Source organism: Epinephelus fuscoguttatus, linkage group LG4, assembly GCF_011397635.1.
Source record: "Epinephelus fuscoguttatus linkage group LG4, E.fuscoguttatus.final_Chr_v1".
NCBI classification, from domain to species: domain Eukaryota; kingdom Metazoa; phylum Chordata; class Actinopteri; order Perciformes; family Serranidae; genus Epinephelus; species Epinephelus fuscoguttatus.
In genome coordinates, this window is record NC_064755.1 from 39,035,618 (window position 1) to 39,049,565 (window position 13,948).

The 13,948-nt window shown below is 38.6% G+C and overlaps 2 protein-coding genes across 6 annotated transcripts in view; both read right to left on the reverse strand.

Moving 5' to 3' along the window:
- Positions 1-1,849: 1,849 nt before the first annotated feature.
- On the reverse strand, positions 1,850-9,294 carry mdkb (midkine b). Its single transcript, XM_049573683.1, has 5 exons — positions 9,144-9,294; positions 5,994-6,082; positions 4,940-5,113; positions 3,761-3,919; positions 1,850-2,432 (listed from the first exon to the last, which is right to left on the reverse strand). Exons 2-5 carry the CDS (start codon positions 6,079-6,081, stop codon positions 2,413-2,415), a joined length of 441 nt encoding a protein of 146 aa, XP_049429640.1. The 5' UTR covers position 6,082; positions 9,144-9,294; the 3' UTR covers positions 1,850-2,412.
- A 2,838-nt stretch (positions 9,295-12,132) lies between these two features.
- The window catches only part of dgkzb (diacylglycerol kinase, zeta b), a 71,233-nt gene continuing 69,417 nt past the window's right edge, over positions 12,133-13,948 (reverse strand). For all 5 annotated transcript variants that reach the window (XM_049573652.1, XM_049573653.1, XM_049573649.1 and 2 more), the window contains one exon: positions 12,133-13,292. In XM_049573652.1, the coding sequence (XP_049429609.1) occupies positions 13,176-13,292 (117 nt within the window). In that variant the 3' untranslated portion in view covers positions 12,133-13,175. The remainder of the gene's footprint in view (positions 13,293-13,948) is intronic.

Consider the following 13,948-nt stretch of genomic DNA (forward strand, 5'->3'; position numbering starts at 1 on the left):
AAAAATCTCATCAAAATGTCATAGTATAGTATGGTACCAAAATCTCATCAAAAAGTCATAGTATAGTATGGTACCAAAATCTCATCAAAAAGTCATAGTATAGTATGGTACCAAAAATCTCATCAACATGTCATAGTATAGTATGGTACCAAAAATCTCATCAAAATGTCATAGTATAGTATGGTACCAAAATCTCATCAAAAAGTCATAGTATAGTATGGTACCAAAATCTCATCAAAAAGTCATGGTATAGTATGGTACCAAAATCTCATCAACATGTCATAGTATAGTAAGGTACCAAAAATCTCATCAAAATGTCATAGTATAGTAAGGTACCAAAATCTCATCAAAATGTCATAGTATAGTATGGTACCAAAATCTCATCAAAAAGTCATAGTATAGTATGGTACCAAAATCTCATCAAAAAGTCATAGTATAGTATGGTACCAAAAATCTCATCAAAATGTCATAGTATAGTATGGTACCAAAATCTCATCAAAAAGTCATAGTATAGTATGGTACCAAAAATCTCATCAAAAATGTCATGGTATAGTAAGGTACCAAAAATCTCATCAAAATGTCATAGTATAGTATGGTACCAAAAATCTCATCAAAAAGTCATGGTATAGTAAGGTACCAAAAATCTCATCAAAAATGTCATGGTATAGTAAGGTACCAAAAATCTCATCAACATGTCATAGTATAGTATGGTACCAAAAATCTCATCAAAATGTCATAGTATAGTAAGGTACCAAAAATCTCATCAAAATGTCATAGTATAGTAAGGTACCAAAATCTCATCAAAAAGTCATAGTATAGTATGGTACCAAAAATCTCATCACAAAGTCATGGTATAGTATGGTACCAAAAATCTCATCACAAAGTCATGGTATAGTATGGTACCAAAAATCTCATCAAAATGTCATAGTATAGTAAGGTACCAAAATCTCATCAAAATGTCATGGTATAGTAAGGTACCAAAAATCTCATCAAAAAGTCATGGTATAGTATGGTACCAAAAATCTCATCAAAATGTCATAGTATAGTATGGTACCAAAAATCTCATCAAAATGTCATAGTATAGTATGGTACCAAAAATCTCATCACAAAAGTCATAGTATAGTATGGTGCCAAAAATTTCGTGTGAAAATCATACTATAGTAAGGCATCACAATTTAAAGTCATAGTAGTAAGGTACCAAAAACTTCATTTGAATGTAATAGTATAGTATGTTGGTAAAAATTTCATATAAAATGGATAGCATAGTATGGTATCAAAAATGTCATCATAAAGTCCTTGTACAGTATGGTATCAAAAATTTCATTAAATAGTCATAGTGTAAGTGTAGTAGTAGTATGTTTTTCTTAATGAAAACATTGGTTGTATAGTATGGTATTAAACATTTCATTCGAGAAAAGTCATAGTAAGTCATAAAGTTATAGTATGTCATTTTTTTAAAAAAAAAAAAATGTCATAGTCAAAAAATTATAGTATAAAATTTAATTTTCTTTTAAAATATTGTATGTTGTAAAAATTAAATTAAAAAGTCATAGTACAGTATGTCATAAAAGAGTCATGAGACATAAAATAGTATGTCATGAAAACAATTCTTTTAAAAAGTGATTGTATAATGTGATGTAAAAAATATTGTTTTTAAAATTATAGTATAGTATGAGACAAAAAGCTCATAGAAAGACCATTAAAAAGGAAAAAAATAGTTACAACTAAAACACTGAAATGTTTTCATTTGATCATTGTCTCCACTAAAGTGAAGTCAATTTCTAATTTTTCAGCAGCCCCATTATTATTACCTGTTTGTGTTACATTCAACAAAGAACAGACCAAACTCTTCACCAAAACACTGTACAGTATTTATTTTGTTCATTTATACAAGTCTCATCTTGCAACGTCAATAATCTATAGTTCAAAAAATAGATTTTATAGAGGATTTTCGCCATTACAGATTCATCCAAGCCTTTCTAATTTTTTGCATATTTTAAAGGAGGTTCTGAACCCTTCTGAAAACAGAACTCTTTATGAACCAGTGACTGGCATCTGGATCATCAGGAGAGTTTTCAGAGTGGATCAGAACTGTTCTTGGATGTTAATTTCACTTCAGCTACTGTAAAAAGCTTTTACGACTAATTTTACTGTTAAAAACAAACTATGAGCTACGAGGACATTATTATTCATGTTATTATTATCTAGTGGAGGATTCTGGGAAAGCTTTCCACACTTTAATCCAAATAAACACAAGAACATCAAATCAGAGTAAAAGTCAAAGGAGGCCAAAAATCATAGGTTGGTGTGTTTTGGAGTCTCTGTGTTTTTTTTGTGTTTGATGAAGGAGGGAAGACGATTGTTCAGCTGGAGGAGGAGAAAGAAATCCTGCCGTCTTCTTCTGTTCATCCTTTAGTTTGGCTTCTTGTCCCCTGGAGAAACAAAGGGAAACATAGGTGGTTAATCCACACCAGTGATCCATCGATCAATACAAACCACTACTCCTATTGACTCATGAGTCCCTCCAGAATCTCCCCAAGGCTGTTTTATTATTATGATTATGATTATTATTGTTGTTTATTTTCATTATTGCCATTCATTTTTGGAAGTTTGATGAGAGTGATACATCAACTGCCTTAGAAGACGATTTCAAGTCCTCTCACCAAAATCACAAAGAAGGAGACCAGAGCTCGATGTTTATGTGACTTTAGGTAATAAAAGCCTTTCTGAATGAGATTGTTTTTATGCAGGAAATTTGGAATTTATATTTTCTGAGCTGTTTGCTGTTTTTTACAGGGAAAGATTTTAAATAACTAAAAATTCTTCCAAAAACTTGAAATCGTTTGTTTGAATTTGTGTCAATTATTATAATCACAATTTTGCCAGTTCCTAGAGGGCCTGAACTGTACATTAATCATCTGTCATCTTATTATTATATTATATGTATTATTAAATTGGGATTTGTCATGCTGTTTTGGAACAAAACTTTTTTCCCCTTCAGTGTTGATGTTGTTGAGCTGTATGATGACATCAGGGGGCGTACTGTCCCTTTAAACCACAAACATGCTGATTAAATCACTTGAAAAACTGAATTTGAGAGCAGAAAAATAAATTAAATAATTACAATTGTTTTAAATTGTGCCTTTTATTTTTAAGCCTCTGCGTGTGATAAAGAATAACCATTGCTTCACCCAGCTTGGTCTTGGCAAGGTGCTGCAAACATCAACAAGTCCGAACTGGTAGAAAAAGATTTCTGCACACTTACATCTATACAAGTATGCAGTCTCAGTCTGAGAGTCTGAGAGTCTGAGTTACTTTTACCAGCCTGTCCATTGTTGCCAAACACTGCATAGGAGTTAGTGTGCAGAAATCTTTTCCTACAAAAGGTTCTGTAAGTAACTTTTTACATGTATAAATCTTTTTTTATTGCTAACGGGTTACAGGTTGTAACTGAAAACTGAGACCTTACAGACTTTCTGGGCTGCCTGCCCGACTGATTTCTGTGTGATGGACTCGGGACGAGTGACGTTAAGTTACATACATAACCTTTAACTTTTAAACATTAATAATAATAAAATCCAGATTCTGTTTTAAAAATAATAACATTTGAAATTACAGAGTGAAACTGCTCATTGCCTTCAAATTGTCCTTAAAATGTCATTTTTGAGTTACTATAATAATAATTGAGTTTATTTGAATTCATCTGATATGACTGTAACCAATAACCAACGCCTGGCTAAGGTGAACTGTCAGCTCTCACCTCTGGGCCTCTTCACTTTGGGGGAGCAGGGTTTGGACACCTTGACGGTGGTTTGACACTCGGCGTTAAACAGCGCTCGCTTCAGAGTTCCTGACCGGCTCTTGGTGTTGGTGTCAGCGTCACAGGCTCCCCATGGGCCGAACTTATACTTACAGTCACCTGAAGGAAAAAGAAAAGATATACTCAAAATGCAGTTTTCCCACACACATGCACAATCAGGACCTATACATGCAGTAAATGGAGGGATGCCAGGGTGAGGGGGCTGCCTGTGGACAGGCACTCTGAGCAGTTGGGGATTTGGTGCATTGATCAAGGTTTGGAAGGGGAAGTGAACCAGCAATCCTCCAGTTCCCAACCCAAATGCCTTTGGACTGTGCTACTGCCCCCGACAGTTAGAAGACATGCACAGCGTACACAGTACAAATGAGTTTTATTTTCTCTCTCCATGACTCCTTTGAGCTTCCGTAGATTCAAGTTGACTGAATAGCTCTGAGACAATTAACAGTATGTTCACATGCTGCTCTCTGGACCCTCAAAACCCAGCGGACATAAGCAGCGTGCATTCATCAGGGGTGGAGGACGTATTCAGATCATTCATTCATTCATTTTCCGTAAGGCTGGAGCCTATCCCAGCTGACACTGGGTGAGAGGCGGGGTTCACCCTGGACAGGTCACCAGACTATCACAGGGCTGACACATAGAGACAGACAACCATTCACATTCACATTCACACCTACGGACAATTTAGAGTCACCAGTTAACCTGCATGTCTTTGGACTGTGGGAGGAAGCTGGAGCACCTGGAGGAAACTGAGGGGCTCCCCCACCCTGGGTTCAAACTAGGAGCCCTCTTGCAGTGAGGTGACAATGCTACCCACTGCTCCCCCGTGATGACCGTTGTCAGATCCTTTACTGCAGTATTACTAATACCACACAGTAAAAATATTCTATGGCAGTTTAAGTCCTGCACTGAAAATGTTCCTTCAGTAAAAGTATATAAGTATGAATGAACTATTAACTAACGATTAATTTCATCATAAACTGACTGTTTGGTTTGTAAAAATACTAAAGATACTGAGAACACAACATGCAAATTGTTGAACTGTTCACACAACTGATACTGAGACAACTCTATCTCCATGAGTGTGTATTAAGTGTGTATAAGGTGTCTGAGTCTTACTGATGTCCTTCTTCCAGTTGCAGGGGATCTTGCAGTGGATCTTGTCGGTGCGATCTTTGCAGGTGGCCTCTCTCAGACCTTCTCCACAGTCCCCATGTTCTGGGACACACTTCCCGAACTGAGTCTCTGCGGTGGAGCACTCTGAAGCAGGCCGGGATTTATCATGTTTACCACCTGGAGGAGCAAAACACAACTTAGGACTCTGCACAGGGAAGCTCAGATATCACAGTGAAGGGACACAAAGGTAAACTGGTCTCTGAGTGGAGGGAGGGGGATTTTAATGTTGAAGTTTCTTCGTATGAAATCTAATCATTAACATGTATTAGCTCCTGTTTGCAGTGTAGAAGGAAACTTAAAAACATGATGATCCTCAGGCAAGTTCTGCAGCCTCTTTTTTTCTGATTTCTAAGTGGATTTATGGATGTTTATTCTGGATGGACATCAGAGATTAAGATATCCTCAGGAAGTGGAAGTCTGACTGACTGTGGAAATATGTGTTTCATGTCTGTGTCTCCAGATTTGACTGAGTTATGAAGAAGAAGAAAAAGAGTGTGACAGAAATTACAGTGATCAAGAGTTTTAACACACCCACAAAAAAACAACCAACCAAGAACAAGATAAATCTAATAAAAGTTAAAAAGTCTGCATTCGTAGTAATCACACCAACAGTTGGATGAGATCTTGACATTGTGTGTGTTGGGGTCAAAGAAACAGAACACCTGCAGAGATTGAAACATGAACTCAAGTCTGAGGACCGAACCAACCGGTAAGACCAGATGAGACACGTGTGAGACCCCCCGTTTATAATGCTCACTGAGGTTCTCATAAGGAAGTCACTCATTTTATCACAACAGGAAAAACCTTAATGTTTCTGTAGCTGAGTGCTACACGCTGTGCCAGGAAATGCATTCTGGGACCATGAAGTTTCAACAGAAGTAGACAGACAGGATTAAGAAATGTAGTTTCATCTGGAATAAGCAATTAAAACTTGTCATCACAACAACACTACTGCCGTACGTTGATCTACAGATCTGCTGTTATTTAAATGTCTGACCTTTGTGATTTTTGGCTCTTCTGTTGGCCTCGGCGTTGAGCGTCAGCGCCACAAGCAGCAGCAGCGTCACTGAGAACAAACTTCGCATCCTGCAGAGACAATAAAATAAAGAGACCGTCATTAAACATCCACAATTAAAGCACAACCAATTAGAAAGATATAAACACATTGCAGACATGATGCAACATTCAACCAGGAGCATCATGGTGGAGCAAAGCGCTCAGGGTCCAACATGTCGGGGATGTTTTTAACTGCATTTTTTGAATAATTATCATTATTGAATAAAATTATTACCGTCTGAGTGATAGTTTGACGGGATATTTTTATTAAATCGAAAGAAAAAAAATGCTGTAAAACACCACAGAGACACAGACAACTGCAAAGAGACGCAAAACTACTACGAGAGATGCAAAACAACTGCAAAGGGACACAAAACTACAAAGAGACACAAAACAACTAGCAAAACAACTACAAAGAGACACAAAACTACTGCAAAGAGACACAAGACCACTGCAAAGAGACACAAAACTACTGCAGAGATGCAAAACTACTGCAAAGAGACACAAAACTACTGCAGAGATGCAAAACTACTGCAAAGAGACACAAAACTACTGCAAAGAGACGCAAAAGTACTGCAGAGATGCAAAAACAACTGAGAATAGATATAAAACAACTGCACGGGATGCAACACAACTACACAGAGACTGAAGATAAAAGAGGTGTCTCTTTCAGTCTGGGGGTCCTGCTCCTATGTGGGGGTGGTGTTGGTGGGGTTGGTAGTACATATCTGTGCCCAGGGGCCCGTCTGTTTGTTAATCCGTCCATGACAGATATTCATGCTACACCGCTGCGTTGAACCCTTCGACCTGAGTGAGAAGGAGTTTCGAATCAGGAGATATTTGCGTGAATTCACAAATAAAGTTTATTTTTTAAGCTGATCTTGTTTTACAGCTGACACGATCTGGATGTTTAACTGCAGCGTGATCCGGCCCGGCCTGGTCTGCTCGGGCCAGATGGTCCAAATTTAGTCCAAATCAAATCTGCTCCCTTTTCAGCTCGGCCCCCCAAATCTCAGAACGCTTAAGCCAAATAATCTGACTATTGTAGTGCGAGCAGCAGCAGGATTATAAAAGTAGGCTAATGTATTCTGATATTGTTCCTGTTCTCACCACACACACACACACACACACACACACACACACACACACACACACACACACACACTCTGTTATCATTCTGCACATATTTTCATTTATTTCTCTCATCATGATTAAAGCGTTCCTCCAGTGTTTGATGACAGCGACAGCATCCATCAGCTCAGAGGAGAAACATAGCGCGGGGCTCTCAGCTCTACTTGGAAAAAGAGAGTCAATTACCCATAAAGCACCTCTCTCCCTCTCTGTTGTTATTGTGCTGAGAAATGACAGACTCCTCTTTCAGGCCTCCATTAAAGCAATGGTCCTCTTTCACATGTCAGCTGGCAGAGCAAATCCTGCTCTTCTCGCTCCTCCTGCGGCCTTTTATGAGGAGAGAACCGGCTCTCAGCAGGCCTCCAGTCTGTCCTCCATCAATGAAGAAGAGGAGGAGGAGGAGAAGGAGGGACGGAGCCGTGGGGGGGGGGGGGCAAGCAGCGTCTGAAAGAGCCCTTTAGATTTCCCCTCAAAAGAATACTGATTCATTGGCCCAAAACAAAGCCTCTTCTAGCCTGGTTTCATTTCTCTAAAGCCCAACACAGATTCCACGCCACGTCTTAGGAGCTGTGACCCCCCCACCAAATTCCCCCCCCGCCCTGAATAGAAACTTATTTGCATAAGAAAACAATGAAATCTTAGCATGAAGAAAAGGAGTGGGATGCTCCCTTTGGTTCAAAACTAGGAACAACATTTAGAGGAACTTCCTCCTGAATCTCAGGGTTCACTCTCACATCCGGAGGCGAACATGAAACACAGTTAAACATGTAAGGAGTTTGTTTTCAGAGCTCCGCGTTCAGAGGACTGAGGCTCTAAAAGAAAACCTGACATCCGATTGCTGTGACGAGGAAATGAGGAAATGAGGAAACAAGGAAGTGGACGCGTTTAACAGCACAAACGTGAATCCTAACGTCTCCTCCAATCAAAGCTATCTTAGAAGTGTCATTCAGAGATTTAGATTTTTCTCCCAAACTCTTTTCAGCTGATAGAAAATAAACTTTTAGAGAATAAGGTGCTGCTTCGATTAAAATAAAATAAAAATCTAAAGTTATAAATGCATCAAAGAACTTCAGCTGATTATAATAGAACTGAACAACAACAACATGAAGAACACGTAAACTGAGCCAGAGGCATAAACATCTGCACACCTGACACCTTCAGTTCCTCTTTGAGAGGATGTGGAAAATCACATCCTCCAAAATGATTTGATTAGAATGCTGAATATTGAATTAATATTTCACACATAAACTCATTTCTTTCTTCTTTGTATTAAGAGACAAACTTACAACTGAAAACAGTCAGTGACAAAAATAAAGTCAGAAAAATCACGCAAAACCAGAAAAAACAATATGAAATCAAACCACAAACACAAAGTCTAGAGTGTAAGATAAAAATAAAAAATAAAAATCTGATTATGATGCAAATAATGAAATTATCTCAAAAACTGGAGTATTTTTAAAAATACAAATTAACAGTGAATTTCTTTGTATTTACTGTCAGCTACAGTAAACGTATTCCCATCTTTCAAGATGGTTTTTACTTGTTTCATTATTTATGATTTAACTTACCTAACGATTATTTTCATTACTGATTAATCGACAGATACATTTGTTGATTAATCACTTTGTTTTCAAAATGTCAGACAGTAGAAGAAACAGAAAAGCCAAAGCTGTGATACAAAAATAATTTTGCTTGTTTTTTTTGTCCGTCCAACAGTTTAAAGAAAATGAGTTAAATAATCTCCAGAATAATTTAATATGAATCATCATATTTAAAAACAATCAGAGTTCTGCTCGACAAAGTGATTAAGTAATAAAATGATTGATGTTAAAAGTTGCAGATTGATTTTCTGCCGATCGACTGGACGATGAGTCTTCACAGACTCTGTATATAAATGTTTAGAATGAAACACAGGTTTGATGAGACGTGTGACAAAGGTGATAAAAAGATTAAAACTTACTTGCTGAGCTCAGAGGAGCAGCCAGTCGAGCTGTGGAGTCGTCGCCTTCTGTCGCTGCTTCAGCTGCTGCTGCTGATACACCCCCTCCCCTCACACACACACACACTAACACAAAACACACACTGCATGCACACACTGCATATGGACAATGGTGAAACCAGCCTCATGACTTCACAAGCTTTAATCCAGACCCAGAGGAACAAAACAAGCTCATTAACATAGAGTGAAGTGTGTGTGTGTGTGTGTGTGTGTAGTGTACTTCACATGTCACATATACGTAGAAAGGTGTCACATATAGAACAATGTCATATAGAAAGAGTGTGAGCTATGCCACCGTACAGGTTGGTGTGTGTGAGCTAATATTTACTCACACTGCTGTAAGAGCTGCCTGTAGTGGAGAGGTCAGATGAGTCACAGGTGTGTGTGTGTGTGTGTGTGTGTGTGTGTGTGTGTGTGTGTGTGTGTGTGTGTAGGTGTTTGTGTGTGTGTACAGGTGTGTGATGGGGAACGCCTGGTTTAACTGGGACTGAGTCACACAGTGCACTGGATCAGAGTTCACTCAGGAAGTCACGGTGTTCATCAGCACATTGACTTTAACTGAAGTAAAAGCATCAGTAACTCAGTATAAAATACTCTGTTACAGTTAAAGTACTCCATTTGAAGTATTACTAACACAATGTACTTTAAGTATCAAAAGTAGAAGTACTTATTGTGTAAAATGGCTCTGTACAAATATTTATTTCACTCAGAGTAAAATGATTTTCTCTCGGTACTGCCCGCTGAGTTCTCTGCACGTTCGTCTCTGAGTTCTCTCTATGTTCAGTGCATTCGGTGTGTTCTCTCTTTGTGTCCTCCTCTCTGAGTTGTCTATGTTCTGTATACTCACTATGTTCTCTCCATGTGTCCTATGTTCTCTTATTGTTCTGTGAGCTCTCTGTGTTCTCCTCTTGGAGGGGAACAGTCAGCAGAACAACAGCAGAGGAAACAGTCTCCAGCATTCTGATGGCTCAGTCATGCGTGGAGGCCTTTGTGTTAAAGTCTGCAGCTGAGAACAGAGAGGAGGAGGAAGGAGAACCCTCCTGTTCTCCTTCATATCATCCTTCAAGTTGCAGAACTCCTGAAGTCTCTGAGAGTAAATGCAGTGAGTTTATGGAACCTTAGGAACCAAAGTACTAGGGATCCAAGGAACCAGAGGGACTAAGAAACCAAAAAACCCAAGGAACCTGAGAAGCCAAGGGATCAGAGGGAGCAAGGAATCTGGAGAACTAAGGAACCAGAGAAATCAAGGAACCCAAGGAACCGAGAACCAGGGAATTTCAAAAACAAAAGAACCAGAGGAACCAAGGAACCTCACAAAGTAATGGACTAGAAAAACTAAGGAACCTGTGGGACAAAGGAACCTGACAAACTAATGGAGAAACTAAGGAACCTGAGGAACCAAGGAACCTGAAGAACTAGAGAACCAAGAACCCAAGGAACCAAAAAAAAAACTAAGAAGAAACTAAGAAAGCAAAGAACCTGAGGGGTCAAAGGACCAGAGGAACCAAGGAACCTGTGGGACCAAAGAACCTGACAAACTAATGGACAAACTAAGGAACCTGAGGAACCAAGGAACATGAAGGACTAGGGAACCAAGAACCCAAGGAACCAAAAAAAAAACACTAAGGAGGAACTAAGAAAGCAAGAATCCTGAGGGGTCAAAGGACCAGAGGAATCAGGGAACTGTATGATTTAAGGAACCAAAGAAACCAGGGAACCTGAGGCACTAAGAAACCAAAAGAACCAAGGAACCTGAGGGGCCAGGGGACCAGAGGGACCAAGGAACCTGAGGACCTAAGGAACCAAGGAACCAAAGGAACTAAGAAACCAAAGGAACCAAGGAACCTGAGGGTCCAAGGGACCAGAGGGACCAAGGAATCAGAGGAACTAAGGAACCAAGAAACCTAAGGAACTAGGTATCCAAGGAACCAAAGGAACTAAAGGAACCAAGAAACAGGAGGAACCAAAGAACCTCACAAACTAAGGGACCGGAAAAACTAAGGAAACTGAGGAACCAAGGAACCTAAGGAGCTAGGAACCAGCGGAATTAATCTGAGCAGGAACTAACAACTAAAAAACCTGACCTCTGAAGTCCCTGAACAAACAATCAACAAAAGAAACATTCCAGAAACAGATTCTTTTTTCTTTCAGTGTAAAAACAAAACAATGTCTGATGATGATGATGTCAGTGTGAAAAATTAATGTGATAAAGATCTTTGTCTAAAAAGTTCAAAAATTGTGAAAATTACTTGAACAATTAAATGTAAAATGCCATAGGCTTGTGCTAATAACGTTAGCATGTTGTATTTGTTTGGAAAACGTGTTTAGTATAAGACAGTTGTTTTGTCAGTGAACCTTGTGAGGTGTAATGGAGCCGAATTTTGTAACATTACCTTTGTTAAATGTTGCTGTTGTGCCTGGCTTCATATGAGTAGAGGAAATGTCCACTAGCTGCTAGGCTAATTTATACAATGTAAAATGCCATAGGCTTGTGCTAATAATGTTAGCATGTTGTATTTGTGGGGAAAATGTGTCCAGATAAAGACAAGTGTTTGTCTGTGAATGCTGCGAGTTATAGTGAAGCTGATTTGTGTACTTGAATTTGAAATTGTCTCTATTAAGCCATGTTTAATGTGTGTTTAATGTGTGTTTTAAATCAACTAAACTTTACAGCACTTCACAGAAACCTTGTCGCAGACTAGTGTTTTGGAGGTGTAACTGCAGAGTGACACATGCACACCACCGCACAAGTATAAATACTCACAACAGCATAGGCAACACAAGTATTAATCCAGCTTAAGAAGCTATAAACATGATATATTTCGTATATTTGCTTTAAAAATGACCTAAATGATAAATAAATACATGATTATTTGAATTGATGAATCGTTATCAGCTCCAAACCAAACAGTTCCTTCTTGTGAATAACTTCATTTTCCTCACAGAGAGCTGTTACTGACATGCTTTTATTGCAGGTCACTCAGAAATGATAAAACCAAACCAAACAGTTATTACTCCAGTATCATACAGTATAATGTCGTTCTGACTGTTATGTAATTACTATTAATACAGACGTGACTGCTTTGGCAGAATCTGGCTGAACACTGACGAGTCTATCTCAGCTATTTACACACACATCACAATGAAAGCATCCTGCTGGCAGCCATTTTGCTTTACCGTTATGTAACAGACAAACAATATTACAAAAAAAAACAAAGTCTCATATGTTGAAGTATCTAAAATTCAGACTGAAGCAGTCGACGACTTGCTTCTCTGAGTTTGATCACAAGCAAAACGTTTTTTTTTTATGTCTACAAATAAATCATAAATAGCTAAACTCATGTGTGTCTAAGTTAAATATCCAAAGTGTGAACAAACACTTATTTCTGTTGAGTAAAGAAATACATCCAAAAGGTCACTAGAAGCCGGAGAGAAGACACGTTTTTGCAGCCGTTCTATCAGATATGGCGAAAGCGTCTAGTTCCATCATGTTCAGCTGCAGACACATGAATACAGTCACTGTTCGCTCAAAGCAGCTGTTGTTTCGCTCCAACAGCACTTTCTGTACACGTTTAACACAGAGGTCAGAGCGCTAATGTTTACGCCATAAAGACACATTCAAAACACAGTTTGTAGGAGATCTGAGAGTCTTTGTGGCCTGAAGTTTGAATTCACTTTAGTGTCCAGAGGCTTTTATGTTGTTTAGTTTGGACTCCGGCAGAGGACAGAGGCGTTTTCAGGCGCCTACAAACCCGACGTTATCCACAACAAAACATCATCTCTGCTCAGTTAAAGCAGTTTGGAGACATTTATATTAACCCATGTGTTTGTGTTTACCCGCCGCCTGCCTCTGACAGCAGAGAAGAAGCACTAGCTGATATGTTGCTGTCTACGCGCCTCGTCAGTGGAGTTAAAAACACACTTGTCTCCTAGAGGAGCAGATACATGAAAGACCTATAGACAGACTGATGATGTGGACAGACATGTTGGACTTCAGACCGCCGTCTCCTGGTCCTCCCTCTGGATCATCTGGTAATGTTGGCGGTTCTCCAGATATTCAGACAGTTCCTGGTCGTTGGCCTTCTCAGCACGATGTTTGGGAGTCTCGCCCTGGAACACAGAAACATTTAGACACAGAGGATTTTAGACATCAGGCGTCTGCTGACAGAGTCTGATCTGATATTTACCTGATGAAATATGTATCTGACACATTAGAATAACACCTTTAGAGAATAAATCTGACACAAATTACTTGATCTAGATACAAAGGATCCTGATTCAAAACTTAATTATTGATCTGGTCTGAATAAAAAAAGGAATTGGAGAATGTGGCGACTAAAACATCAAGTGGTTATCTAGAGATGATTGATTGTTCTGTCGTCAGTGAAGTTTGTCATTTTAACTGGTGAAGGTGAGGTCAACACCAACTGAACATGAGAAGCTGCTACCTGAATTATTTTATTAATTAATATCACAATAAATGACAAGAAACGCAGAAAAGCAGTGGGAAAAAAATGCAATAAAGAAACACAGGGAAGTTCAGTTAAAAACACAGTAAAGAAATGCAGTAAAAAACGAGTAAAGAAATGCAGTTAAGTTCAGTAAAGAAACGAAGTAAAAAATACGCCGTAAAGAAAAGCAGTAAAATTCAATAAAGAACCGCAGTAAATAAACAGTAAAGTTCAATAAAAAAAAACGCAGTAAAGAAATGCAGTAAAGTTCAGTAAAGAAACACAGTTAAGTTCAGTTAAGAAATGCAGTAAAAA